The sequence below is a fragment of the Stegodyphus dumicola genome, chromosome 1, assembly GCF_044657685.1.
Source record: "Stegodyphus dumicola isolate Sdum_Otavi_A_Nest chromosome 1, ASM4465768v1".
NCBI lineage: Eukaryota > Metazoa > Arthropoda > Arachnida > Araneae > Eresidae > Stegodyphus > Stegodyphus dumicola.
Genome location: NC_140768.1, coordinates 42,423,760 through 42,437,790, shown reverse-complemented (window position 1 = coordinate 42,437,790; position 14,031 = coordinate 42,423,760). Strand labels below are relative to the sequence as shown.

The window sequence follows — 14,031 nt, the reverse complement described above, 5'->3', positions numbered from 1 at the left end:
CAACGAGAAAACATCGCAGTTCTAAAACATCGTGGTACAAAACATCGTCGTCGAAAATAAAGCGGATCAAAAACTTCGCAGTTTAAAAACATTGTCGTCGAAAATATCGTGGTAAAAAATAAAGTATCTACAAATCATCGCATGACGATAACATCGCAGACATGCTTCTTTCAGGCTTTAATAACTTTAAATGGATATTCCCATATTGATTTGTGATCGCAAGATGGAAAGAAGGATAATTTTTACTTTCATACTTTTTATTAAGAAATAAATTTTTGCTGAGAAAATAAGAATGAAACATAAGCATAGAAAATTAATGCAACTTATAGCACTAAATAGAATTTTAAACCGACATAGTTAACTAACAAAGGCCATTAATAAATCATTTTTATAAAGTTTTTACTGGTAATTTTTCATGAAAAGTATAATCTATAATTTGCATTTAATTTTTTATGCTTAAGTTTCCTTCTTACGTTTTAAGCAGACATTTATTAGTTAATAAAATATGTGAAAATAAAAATTATCCTTCTTTACATACTGCGCTCACAAATCATTATGGCAATATCCATTTACAATAATTAAAACCTGAAAAAAGCATGTCTGCGATGTTATCGTCATGCCATGATTTGTAGATACTTTATTTTTTACCACGATATTTTCGACGACGATATTTTTAAACTGCGAAGTTTTTGAACCGCTTTATTTTCGACGACGATGTTTTGTAGCACGATGTTTTAGAACTGCGATGTTTTCTCTTTGCGATGTTTTCTTCCACGATGTTTTGTAGCACGACGTTTTCACCTTGCGTTGTTTTCTCCGCGACGTTTTCGTCCGCGATGTTATCGGCGGACACCCTCGACAGGACTTTCTGCTCGACGCATATTTAGAGTGCCTTCATGCCGTATGGACACTATACATGTACAAACATCCATGCCTTCTCCGGGATTTGAACTCGGGCCTTTCGGCACGGCAATCAGCGGCGCTAACCACTATACCGGTTGGGTGGCATTGTAATTTTTGCAAGAGGGCAAGAAAGGGTATGCTAAGGAAAACACAGGAAGAATTTGGCTATCGTCCTGTTCATGTAATTAATTCACGTAGACGTTCTGTACGTGAAACTGGGCACATTTCCTTTCATTATATGTTATTAGTCACTGTGCTATTTTAGTTTCAAAAGTAAATTCATTTGAAATTGGATCAACTAAATTTTCGATTTATCATCTACTGGTGATTTGGAGAAGAACACACGTATTATCCAGGTGAATATCTTGTTCATATACCTGAAACAACTAATAAACAGATCATTATAAGAGATTTTATTTAAACGTTTTCACCAACGTGACGTACACCAGCTTTTCCTTTAGTTACTTTCATTTACATAATAACGAGGATGTTCAGTATGTTCTTTCAGCGTAAATTTGCTTTGGCCTGTTATAATCCATTTACCTAATCATAAAAATTAGGAGCTCAATTTCTAAGAGTTTAAAGAAATAGCGCAAACTCTCTTTGAAGAAAGGACATTTAAAATGCAAGTTTATCGATTTTATGCCATTGAAAATTTTTACACAATGAAAGCAAATTAATTTCTTTTTGTTAAGAGGGATACGACACTTCAACATGACTCCTACAATGTCAAAACTCTAACGCTTGTCATTATTGAAAGTACAGAGACTTACATTTTGATAAATTTGTATTTTATTCCTTCTTTATTTTAAAAATCTGCAAAACTTTCCGAAGATTAACCTCAACTTCTGAAGTCTTCAATGATTGATTTTTACTGGTTTATTCAATTTTGGTTCATCATTTGCTGAGCTTTTAAGTACCTTCTGTTAGTAACGGTTCCGTCGATGCCCTTTTTCTTTGCTCCTGGATGCCATCTACATATGTCAGATTTTTTAAACACCGATTCTTCTTACTATTTTTATGCGTTATGGTTTTTTTTTTTTTTTTTTCATTTGCCATCATTCCCTTAATGACATTTCTGCCATTTTCGTAGAGAACTGTAACATATCTTTCCTTATCTATTTAGTCCTAGATAACATTCCTCTTGAATAACTTTGAGAATTAACAAAAAATATTATGTCATCGTTAAAATTTGTATCCAATGAAAATCTGCATCATTTCATTCCATTAATTTGGAATAATAATTAAGAAGCGCTTGCCGCTGGGCTATTTATTTTGAGTACATTTTTCACTGATTCATTTTTTAAATTATATTGAGATATGTGTTAAGTGAATTAATTATTAATTTTTCTTTCTTTCGCAGAGCTTTGCGTATCGATATATGTATATGATTTAATGTTTTGTAATAATTTGCAGAACTACACGTTATCGTTATATGTATATGACTTAATTTGCTCCTGAAATTTTCATAATAAATTGAATGAAACCTTTTTCTAGGAAGCGTTTTTCTTTTTTGCTTTTGATGTATCCAACAGCATTATCGGAAGAAAATAAATTAAGTATCTGTATTTTGAATACTTTGCGAAAGAATAAATGTACATCATTTTATTTTAATTGAATAAATAGGGAATTATATTGCTGTCAGGAAAGATAATTCAAAAACTAGTGTAAAAAAAAAAAGTTTTATTCGTCACAATCGCTGAAATGTTAGATTCTTTGTGAAAAATAAATATGCCAAAGAGTTAAATAACGTATTATAATCCGTTTGTAATATATTAATTGTTTTATTTGTTTTATCATAACATACATTTATTGATATCATGTATAATAAATAACTCAAATTTACTTAATTGTTCTGTGAACTAATATATTTACACCTGAAAAGTAAAAATACAAAGTAGATAGTTCACACTGGCAAAATACTATGGCGGAAACTGCCATTTGAAATCGAGCACGAAAATCTTCGATATCCTTAACCGTCTGTAGCTTGGACTTTGCCTGTTACATAACCTCGGAGAAAAACCCAGTGGTTGATATCATGTAACAAGGATTTGAAGCAGCAAATCCAATCTATCTATTAAAAAATAGCGTAGTGCTTCTATTGCATCTAATAGCATATTGTGCGATGATGCTGTTTCACATTCGCGTGTGATCCATCGCTGAGTTTAGATAAACGACTGATGTACAGCAAACAAAAGAATGGCATACATTGTTTAACAGGATGCCGTATTTCAGTCCACAGGAGCAATACTTTGTGTATTTCTATGCGATCCTTTGGTAAACCCTTCTTACACCTTAATAAATATGTCATCATAGCATCGTAATATGCCTTTGAAAGAAGAGTAATGCTACTTACCAGTTTTTGACAGCATTTATAAGTACAATATTTTAGAACGCGACATCATTTAATATTTAACACATATTTCACAATGCATCTAACGTGTACTTAATATGTTCACCGATTTACAGTTTTCATTTTTTTTTGTATTTTAGATAAACCTGTCATTGAACGATCTGGTGCTTATTCGAAAGCAGCAGGAAGTGAAGGAGAGGATGTCCGAATAGTCTGTCGCGCAACTGGCGCCCCTAATGTTTCGTTTACATGGTTTAGAGATGGATCAACGATCGGAGGATCCAAAAAGCCCTCAAAGTATGATATTAAAAGCCGCCATCTTGATTTCATATCCTATGAGTCCGTGCTGACCGTCAAAGATCTCAAAACTCAGGATTTTGGAGACTATGAATGCATTGCCAAAAATGACCTCGGATTTGAGAGCTTCAAAATACCCCTTGGTCGTAAATGTAAGTGTATTTTAAATGAATATCTTAAAACTTCTCCTGTATAAAGATATGCATGACGTTCAGTATCATTCATCTCTAAAAAGAATGCTTTAAAATTTGTTTTTATCGCACATTTAAAAGTAACTCTTCTGTAACATTTTTACTGCTTGGAAAAGATCTTAATTTATGCATCTGAGAAGGGTTCCGTTTTGTAAAACTTTAAAAACATTTAAGAATATAGCATTTAATTGGATATATGGTGAGTTTTAATCAAATATCAAGGTGATATTTAATTCAGAATTACTGTAGTTTGTCTTAAGAAAAGAGTATTTTAAAATTTTATGTGTTTGTTGCAATCACGGAAGAGGAACTGATTAATCTGCAGCAAAAGAAATAATTAATATTTTGTTCCTTAAATAACTGTTCTAAATTCTTATATTTCCTTTTCCCCTTCTTTCCAACCGGAATCTATGAGGAATTCCATCATTTGTTATTCAGAATTGGGCTGCTAAGCAATTGGCGACAAGTGTATTGCAGTGTAATTAATAAATAAAATATAATAATTTAATTTTTATTTAGAATCTTTTTTTATCTTAAAAATCTAATTAATGTTCAACCAAAAAAAAAAAAAAATTTGCAAGCTTTCCTAAAACTATTCCTTCGCCATTTTGTCACATTTTTGTTTCCTCTTCTGGCCTTGTAATGGCAACATGTGAGTAATGCTCTTAATTAAGTAATTATTGCTAAGTAATTTACTAGGTGTTGCTGTGCATTATAAATGAAGCGCTGTTAAAGTCTCAAAAAGTTTTTGCTTCCGTTTATAGCTATTCTAGCAGTTTTTGCATTCAGAGACTAATTATGAATCTAAATGTGTTAAAAACATTATACATCCGTTGTCTATGTATTACTTGAGAAGAAATTGCAAATTAAATTATCTTGGAATGAAGGAACCGTTTTATCGGCATTTATGGGAAACTTGCGATTCTGTGGAAATGCCGGTAAAATAATTTATTAGGCAACAAAATAACAGGATACGTTCCCGCTTGTGAAATTTTAATTATGTCTTTATTAAAAGAATATTTATTAATAATTTTACTTGGAGAATTGCCATAGCTATCTTACTAGCGTGTTTTAGAGTATTGGTTAAACTTCTAGCAGTCTATATTTATGAGCAAAATTCTAGGTTAGACCAATGAGCTTTAATTGCGTCTTTGCTAATTTAAGCTAGAAAAAATAGTGTATGAGACCTTTATGTCAGCATTTTTTAAAGTCCTCATTGTGAGACAAAATGCGATTTATGTAATTCTCCCGAATTATAGGACAGATGAATTGTTTACTGACGTCAGCCTCTGCGTCATTTGATCGATTTTAGTTTCGTTTATACTCTGAGATAAGCAATGAAAACAGGTCCCGAATATTTTGGCAGATATTGATGAAAAATGCAGCATCGGAAAATCGAATGAATAAAATGATAAAACTAAGAAAAATTGCTATTAATATAGGAAATGTAACACTTTAAAGTTAGTGGATGATGCAGTCGGAGAATTGGTGTAATATACGAAAGTAAAGTGTGTTCCCAATAACATCGCTTTCCTAATAAGGTACACAAGTAAAGAATAAACAAAAATTTTTATTTTAGCCATTGTTGAGTCACTTACACTGACGGCGGGAATTACCGGCATGGCGGTTCCGTTAACACTGACTAATAATGGATTTGAATGAAAAGACGAATTTCGTTTATTATATCCTGTTGGTAATATTTCTCTTTCTATTTTTATATTTTGCATTAGAAAGAATCGCGGAAAAATACGTATTAAAAAGATAAGTTAATTTATATAGAAATTTTGGGAAATGCTGCAATGGATTCTGGACATAATTAGTATACTAAGAATCACGTTGCTATTTCACATTATTATCAGTTATCACGAAATTATCGAAAATTACAACATATTTAAATTTATTCTTTTGTGCGTAAATTTATCACAGCAATCAAATCACTGTTGATCTAGATGACAGGAAATATACTTATTCCATTTAGTTTCCTTTAGATGCTAATTCTATTAAACACAACGAAGAAGTATCAAAGATTTAATTTTGATAACTCACATAATGAATATATAGGAACATAGGAAATTCGTCATATTATGCAATCGACTATTTTAATTGCAAAAAATTCTGAATAAGGAAGAATTTTTGCAATTTAAAATAAAATGCTTTTAAGTTTCAGTTTATGTACTTCGTTTTATACAGCGAAACTATATCTGTTGATATAAATTATTGGATGCAGTCTGTTATTTTTTAGCTAATCTCGCAATGAGAAATTCAGAACTTAATTTGTGATCGCTTCAAATGTTTTTATAAGGCATAGTGGTGTCGCCATCTATCGATGAGAGATGGAAGCAATGTAATTTTCTTTCTCTAGAATCGATCCCCGGGTTTTTCTGTTCGCTGGGGAGCACTTTTAACAACTCGACTAAAAGCATGCTGAAAAGCTGCCAAAGTACGCGGTAATTTTCTGCAAATAAGCAAAATGGGTGAAAGTTCAACTATAATCCTAATAAATTTATCAGAAGAGGACCAAACAAATGGTGTAACAGTTTCCTGATTAAGAAGGGTAATACTTAATCCATAATTAATCCAAAACTGAGGTTAATCGGCAGTTAAAAACACAGGAATGAGAAATATGTCATAATATAATTAGCAGAAAAATACTGTTAACAATTTAATTGAATTTATAATCAGTTTTAATTTGGAGAATGACTTCATTTGGTTATGTAGATTAAATCAGAATCCGAAACAATACGGCAAGAGCAAAGCTTTTATTTATATTACTTTCATATTTCAGTAAGAATCAATAGGAAACGGATCGAAGGCTTCTACTTAATTATGTTTAAAGGATGATGGATGATATTGATTATTGTTGACATTCCAGCTGATGTGCAATTAAATTACTTACTGTTATGTGTAAAAGCAATTACTAAATACTGTGGCGTCGCTTGCTATTACCCCCGATATCCCACTCATTTTCCCCTTTTTTTTGTGTGTGTATCTCATAGAAATTTTGCTTCATTCTTATTGTTTGCAAATAGTAATTTTTCCTTTCCACAATAAGCAAAATTAACTTTTTTCTAGGCTAGGCCCAGTTAATTTGCCTCTGCTTAATAGAAAGGAAACTATAGTTTTGTTGCACAATTGGCAACATCAAATTAAATACTTAAATTTAGCATTAAAAGCCAGTATAAATGCAAAAGGCTTAATCAATTAACCTTATCCAGACTTAAAGCACGAAACAACAAGAATTCTTTAGAAATATCGATCACATTTTCCCACTTCTTCGCATACAGTTTAGGAATTTCAAATTTTACGGTTTAGAAATCTTGCAGTTCAGAAGTTTATGAATTTTGAAATTTAGTTATTTTCAATATTCGGCTGGCACATCATTTTTTAATGTCGAAATTCATGTTATCTGGAAATGCTTTTTAACCTTCTGATGTCGAAATATTGCATGTGAGGTTTTAGATGCACCCTATAAAACTGTTGAACCTCAGCATAAAATTAGCAAATAATTAGAACACCAAACACTTAAAGGAGAGATGCAACTTTAGTTAAAAGACTTTATTAATGAATTTCTAAGAATTACGAAGAATTTAAAAGCAAATTGTTAGGTATAAAGTAAATGATTAAAATATTTTTGGGTGATACATTTTTCTTGGTGGATTTTTTCGTAATAGATTTCATTATAAATTTCGCCTACTCAAATCTTTGATCGAAGGAACCCATTTATTTTCATAACACACCCACGACACTATTAATTCTGAAAAATCATTAATAAACATCAGCTTGATTAGCTTAATTTTTTAGCCTTAGTGTCAAATGTGATTTTGTTTGATTATAAAAAAATAATTAAAAAGAAATAAATCAGTTGCCTTTGTTGAATAATAAGAGTTGTAGTCAGTCAGATTAATCATCCCCCCCCCCGTCAAAAAAGTTAAAAGAAAGAATTTTCCTTTTAAAATAGAAAGAATTTTCCCCTTTAATTTGTTTTAGTTGCATTTGCGAATCTCAAAGAAACTTATACTTTGTTAAATGAAAAACGAGCGTTTGTTGGCAATTTTAAAGCACGAAGCAACATTAGGCGAGTCTATAGGTTTTAATAAAGTTAGAAACTCCGAGGCTTTAAAAATGGGATAAATATCAACAATTTGTTCTTAGATGTACGAGTATTTACAAAATAAAACAATAAGTAAATGAAAAAATACTTTTTTTTAATGTCTGCATTCATTGGTTGGGTTTATGTGATTTTATGGCAGGGAAACGGACTGGTATGCACATGGAGAAGACCACGAAAACATCCTTGCAGCCAGCCCGTTTGCGGGACTCGGACCTTAGAGCGAACTGCAATGTTCAGCGACTTTACCGCTCGGACGCTGGGGGGGGGGACTGTATGGATGCATACATTTGCTGTCAATTCTTTAGGCTAAATTTAGAAGAATTTTTCCCTAAATTAATGTTTTCATAACAAATCATAATCAGTTTATTTTTCAAATAATTCTACTTCTGCGTTGGAAAGGCTATGTTTACTGAAATACATAGAATTTGGTTCCACTAAAGCTGTTACTACGTTTAGTCGTAAATATTTGAAGTGAAAAGTTAAACAGATAATCATTGTTACTGACTTGAAGATGTTGAAAATGATGTGCCTTGCGTTCGAGAGATTAAATTAATTGTATTTCGAAACTGCGAGATGTAATTTCATTCAAGCATTAAATATGCTAAAAAATTCTTTTAATATTTTCAGCTGTTCCTGATCCACCGACATCTTTATCAGTCATTAATGCTACTCATAATGCTGTTATTTTAACATGGACGCCAGGATTTGATGGCGGTTTGGATCAGATGTACCGGATTCAGTACAAAAAGGAAGGTTCAGCAGATGGTTATCATGTCGTTGATGTAGATGTACCAAACGCTACCATCTTCACTGTTAGCGGTTTGGAGCTAGGAACTGAATATATATTCGGTATTATGGCTTTTAACAGTCTTGGTGGAAGCAGTTACTTGCAAGACGCCGCTTCAGCTGTTACGTTAAGTAAGTAAATTTTCCATTTTTTTTCTATAGGAATCGCCTTATTTTATAGCATTTTCTCATAGGAAGGAAAACTTAATTGAATGTGTAACCATTGTCTATATACAAAACATGGATGTCACGAAATGTGTTCGAAGTGACGTGTGCCTTGCTTCAATCATCGAAGGGAAATCAAATCTGTAATCTCCTTTTGGAAATCAAAACCTTGAAATATTCTCAGAGGTCACGTATAGAGAAGTAAACTCTAGTTGCATATGTAAGTTTAGACCTTGACGCTTATTTTTCGAGACTGCATTGATCATCCGGATGTTAGATAATTGCTGAAAACTGAAGAAGCTTAGTTCCCTAGTGTACTGCTACCAATCACGCTATATTCGTTCCAAAAACAATTCCTCTGATTTCAAAACACTGGGTATGATGGTGTCTCGCAGCGCGTGCTGGTAAAGGTAGACATTTAGTTTTTTCGGCAGTTTAAAAGAACCAATGAATGTTCGCTTTGTAAACTGTAACACCTATATGAGGCTATAACGAATTCTTAAATAGTTCAAGTACAACGCTTGTACTTCAGATGTTAAGTGGAAAACTTAGCGAGTTCTCACTATTAGCTTAACTTCTTTTTGAAAACAAACAAACTCAAGTATTCAATTTAATTTAGGTTTATTTTTACCTCACCTCTTGTGAGGTTTCAAGTAAAAATATTGCACAACGAAGTTGCCGGTCGCCTGAACTTGGTGGTGAACACAAAAGTGGTTTTTAAAATTCTTACAAAATACAATATCTAATTACTTTCTAAGAAAGGCTACAAAGTGGTGGACCGACAGTTAACAGCTACCCAAAGACCTTAAATTAAGCAGCCAAATATTGCCTTTGGCGTATATTCTTACGGGAGGCAGCTGCTATTTGCAAAGTAACTAACTAGACCATGCAGGTAAGAAAGAGGAAATGGACCATTGAGGTAAGAAACTTCCTACCTCCAATGAGCTGGATGATCAGTTAGCCAATGTTAACTGTCCATCCAGCTCATTTCTAGTACAATTACTAGCTGTTCCTCTAACTTTATACTAAACTACTTATCTCTCAAATATACACAGTTTCAAAAAGGAGCGAGTCCATGACGAAATGAAGCAATAGGAAAGATGTAAACTAAAATCAAATTGATAAATGAAACGCAAATATAATGCCTTGCTATGACCTGCTTCTAAATAAACCGTTGCTGTTTGCATGGAGACCTTCTATTGTATTATTTACATATAGCATTTTTTAGTATATAAAATTGCTTTCTGAAATAGACAAAATTAAGTCTACAGGTTGATACTAAACCTGCTAAATCTGCTCTAGACATTGAAAAGATTTACACGTTTAAATTTGTTATCGTACCTTATATCACCTATTATCGTACCTTATCGTACCTTATAGTCCCCAGGGAAGTTGCTGTTTTTTTATCCATTTCTTTACCAAATAGTGCTTAAAACTGAAACTTTTTAACGAATTAAATCTGTCATTTTTTAATACCTTTTGCTTTCATGGTTTTATTTACTAAAATTAAGGTAGCTTAATATCGATTTTCTGGAATAAAATATTCTGTATTACAATTATTTTACTTTAGTTGATGAATTTATTTATTATACTGAAATTCATTTCCGTGTAATTTAAAAACATATTGTATGCCTGTTTTAAGAAAGTGTAATCTCGAATGTCAAGTTTATGTTGTTTCTTAGATTTAGTGAGCAGCATTACCAGAAGTGAAGAAGTGATAAGTAAATATGTTATTCTGAGTATACTGATTATGTGTTGGTTTTTTAAAAACTCTGCTTTAAATCCAAAACAGCTCTAATTATATTCCAAAATGTTAGCATTGATCCAATTTACAGTATGACATGATATATGTAGGTTCTGAAATCAAACCTACTAAATTACTTTAAAGGTATTTGCATATACAGAAGATAAAAACTTAATTGCTCTTGAGAGTAAAGAAAAATAAAGTAGCTGCTTGAAAAAGAAAGTGTATGCAAATAAAATAGTATGCATATGAATTTATTTAAAAAATCTTTTGAATGGTTAAAATATATTTACAAACTCAGCAATCCATAGTCAGCAATATTTTGCCTGATTATCAATAAAATGGCGACAAATATTGTAAAAATTTGAAAACTCAGATTCAAATATTTAGGGATTAAGAGAGAGGAAGAGAAATAAATACAATGTATTGTAAATTTAAAATGTTACAAATTAATTAATTAAATACAATGTTCAGATTAAAGATGAAAATTCGAAATACAGGTATTATGTATTAAGCTGTAAAATGTATATATTTATTTAGCAAAGAGAAAATTCGCATTATATTTGAAAACACCATTCAAATTAAAAATTACAAAAAATTATTTATAAAAAACCACATAAAAATCTTAAAATATCCATCCAAATAGAAAATAAAAAATTTTAATAATTTTAGCTACACACATAGCTGTAAATTGTCTAAATATATTTAGCAAATTAAGAAAAAGTAGAATCTAAAAAAGCAAAGTGTTTCTCCAGATGCTACACTTTTAAAATAAACTATTACTAGTAACAATTATCTTTCAAAATCTACGTTGAATTTCATGCATCCTTGAAAACGAAACTGATTAAAAGAAGCTCCCTACTGAAATACTGACTAATATCGATACATCCATTAATTAATTCTTAGAGAGCAATAAATATCGCACCGTCTTCGAAAATGAAGCATCTTACCGTCAATCTAACACCGAATGCAATAAACTGAATTAATATATATACGAAGAATGTATTTACTCACTAACAGCTTTGAACGTTTTAGCAACATCAACAAATCTTCTCAAATTTCATTTTCTAAATATCGGATTTCGCAGATCCTTATTTATCGCGTCTTAGATAATCAACACATCTGCTATCGGAGACACAGTTTTAATTTCCGTGTCGCAAGCAAACAGTTTATTTTGCTGGGACGTTTCATAATACCTTTCCATTCTACCGCTCGTCTGAAATCAAGAGGCTAATGACGTGAACCTTTGCTCTTCCTCATTTCGGAACTCCCACTCCCTTTTTCACTATTCCTCTTTCGCGAAGAAAGTCTTAATTGACAAACACGGACTTGGCAGAACTCCCAGATTGCGTTTCGGAGCGTGACGTAGATGTATTTGACATTTTGAACCCCAGGAAATCTCGGCAGAAGGGTGATTTGATTTACAAACTGACGTTTCTTACTTCATCAAAATATAAGGAATGACACTTTTATACGCATATCAAGAGAGTAAAAGCTAGGTGATACATTTTAATCCAGGAAGCTTTCCGTTGGGCAATATATCTCTCTTTCATACGCCTTGTGACGTAAAATATAAGACATGGCGCCAAAAAAGGGCATATTCTTTGCAATAGTTATAGAATTGAGTTCTAGATATTTTAGACGTATACTGTGGTCACGTAAAAAATAAAGCATCGGCTTTGATATTTTTTTTTTGTTTGTTTTGAACGGATTTAAGATTTGTATACGTTTATAACAAAAGGTTAAATCTTGAGAATTCACTATTTAATTAGACGCTTTCCGATCAACGTTATTGATTACTAACTGTTTTTTTTCTAGTTGATTAAATTTAGTTTTCATCTGTAAGAAAAGTCAGATACTTTTTCCTTCAAAAATACTTTTACAAAAAGGTTATCATTTCCTCAAGAGCGTAACCTGAAGTGATTTTTTTAAAAGTTTTTTAATGATAATTCGAAACCTTGACTGGAAAATGATTTAGATTAATATTTTGATGAGAAACGAAATATTAATCAGTGGAAATTATACAGACCGAGAAGTCAGTTAGCTGTATTACAATGCCATATAGATATATGTTTAGAATTTGCCGAATAGTTGAAATCATAAACGTTTCGGATCACTGTTTGGAAATTTTACAGAGGTATGCGGGATTTTCAAATACGTCTAAACAAAACTCATGTTTTTGTGCATACGTGGGTTTTCTTAGCATTGCATATATAATTTATTATGCAAAAAACGGTAATTAGAAAAAGTATGGTTGATATTTTTCTGATGTATTGATTTAGCTGTTCGGGAAAATTTTGTGATTTTTTTTACTGCCAGTAAATAAAAGAAAATGCGAATGAGACAAGAAACATGTTTGAATCAGAAAAGGATGCCTTTAATTAAACTTTGGATAACAATTTTGAGTAATGAGGCTGTTTTACATTTTATATAACAAAATTATTAATATGGCATTCTCGTATACTAGATATCACTAACTAATTATATCCAAACTCGTGAAAACCTAAAAAGGAAATTATTATTCAACAAAATAAGCACAATAATATTACAATATATCATCACATATCATTGGCACGTATTAATTTAACTTTTCCGTAAATCCTATAAAAGTATTTCTGTGCTTATATTAAAGTATCATTGTATAGTTACAATAATACTTATTTTTATTAAATAGCATATATGTTTGGCATGAATTTTCTTTTAAATACATTATTAATGGTATTAAATGCGGTAATTTCTTATAAATTCTTAATTTGTGTTATATATTGCTGCATTGCTTTCAGGAATGTCAGGTTCTTAAAACTTGTATATACGATTCTCCAGAAATAATATTCTGTAATAGGTAGTCTTGTCTCACAAGATGGCCTGCGTTTTGAGTAATTAATCTAAAATGCCGCAAGATTTACTTTATCGGTATTTTATAAGAAATATATCCATAATGAAAACTCTGTCATAGATTACCAGATCATGGGAAAAGAGGATTTTACCGGACCCTATATATAGCCATGAAATTTCATTAATTAATGTCCTTGCCATGATTGTAAAAACTTTAATCGGATTTCTATCAAAACCATGGAAATAGTTTTATAGGATGTACAGCAAAGATAAATTAATAAGTACGTACGATGTATGATGGTATATTGTTTATTATTGTGCTTTTTTGTTAAATAATGCGTTCAAGACATTTATGAGTTTTGATATAGTTAGTTAGTGATATCTAGTTCTAGAGAGTCATGAAAAACAGCTATTCCAGTTTTCTGCTAGAAGATAAGTTCTATTTTTAAAGAATCTATGCTGAATGTTCCAGTCGAGTATTAAAGAACCTTGAGCAGTTTGGACTCATCGTTCTCTGAATTCAATGTATTCGTTCATTCTCCGTAATGATATCTGTTTTGCTCATGCTTGCGAGATCAGCCGTATCGCGATGTGTTGAAGTTTCTGTTAGTGTTCTAAAGATGTAATTTTGATGTAAATTTAAATG

At 31.4% G+C, this 14,031-nt stretch overlaps 1 protein-coding gene across 4 annotated transcripts in view; it reads left to right on the top strand.

Annotated features, from left to right (window-relative positions):
• The window catches only part of LOC118195504 (nephrin-like), a 497,037-nt gene that overhangs the window by 448,069 nt on the left and 34,937 nt on the right, over positions 1-14,031 (top strand). For all 4 annotated transcript variants that reach the window (XM_085814172.1, XM_085814182.1, XM_085814164.1 and 1 more), the window contains exons 16-17: positions 3,397-3,705; positions 8,483-8,773. In XM_085814172.1, coding sequence (XP_085670298.1) covers positions 3,397-3,705; positions 8,483-8,773 — 600 coding nt within the window. The remainder of the gene's footprint in view (positions 1-3,396; positions 3,706-8,482; positions 8,774-14,031) is intronic.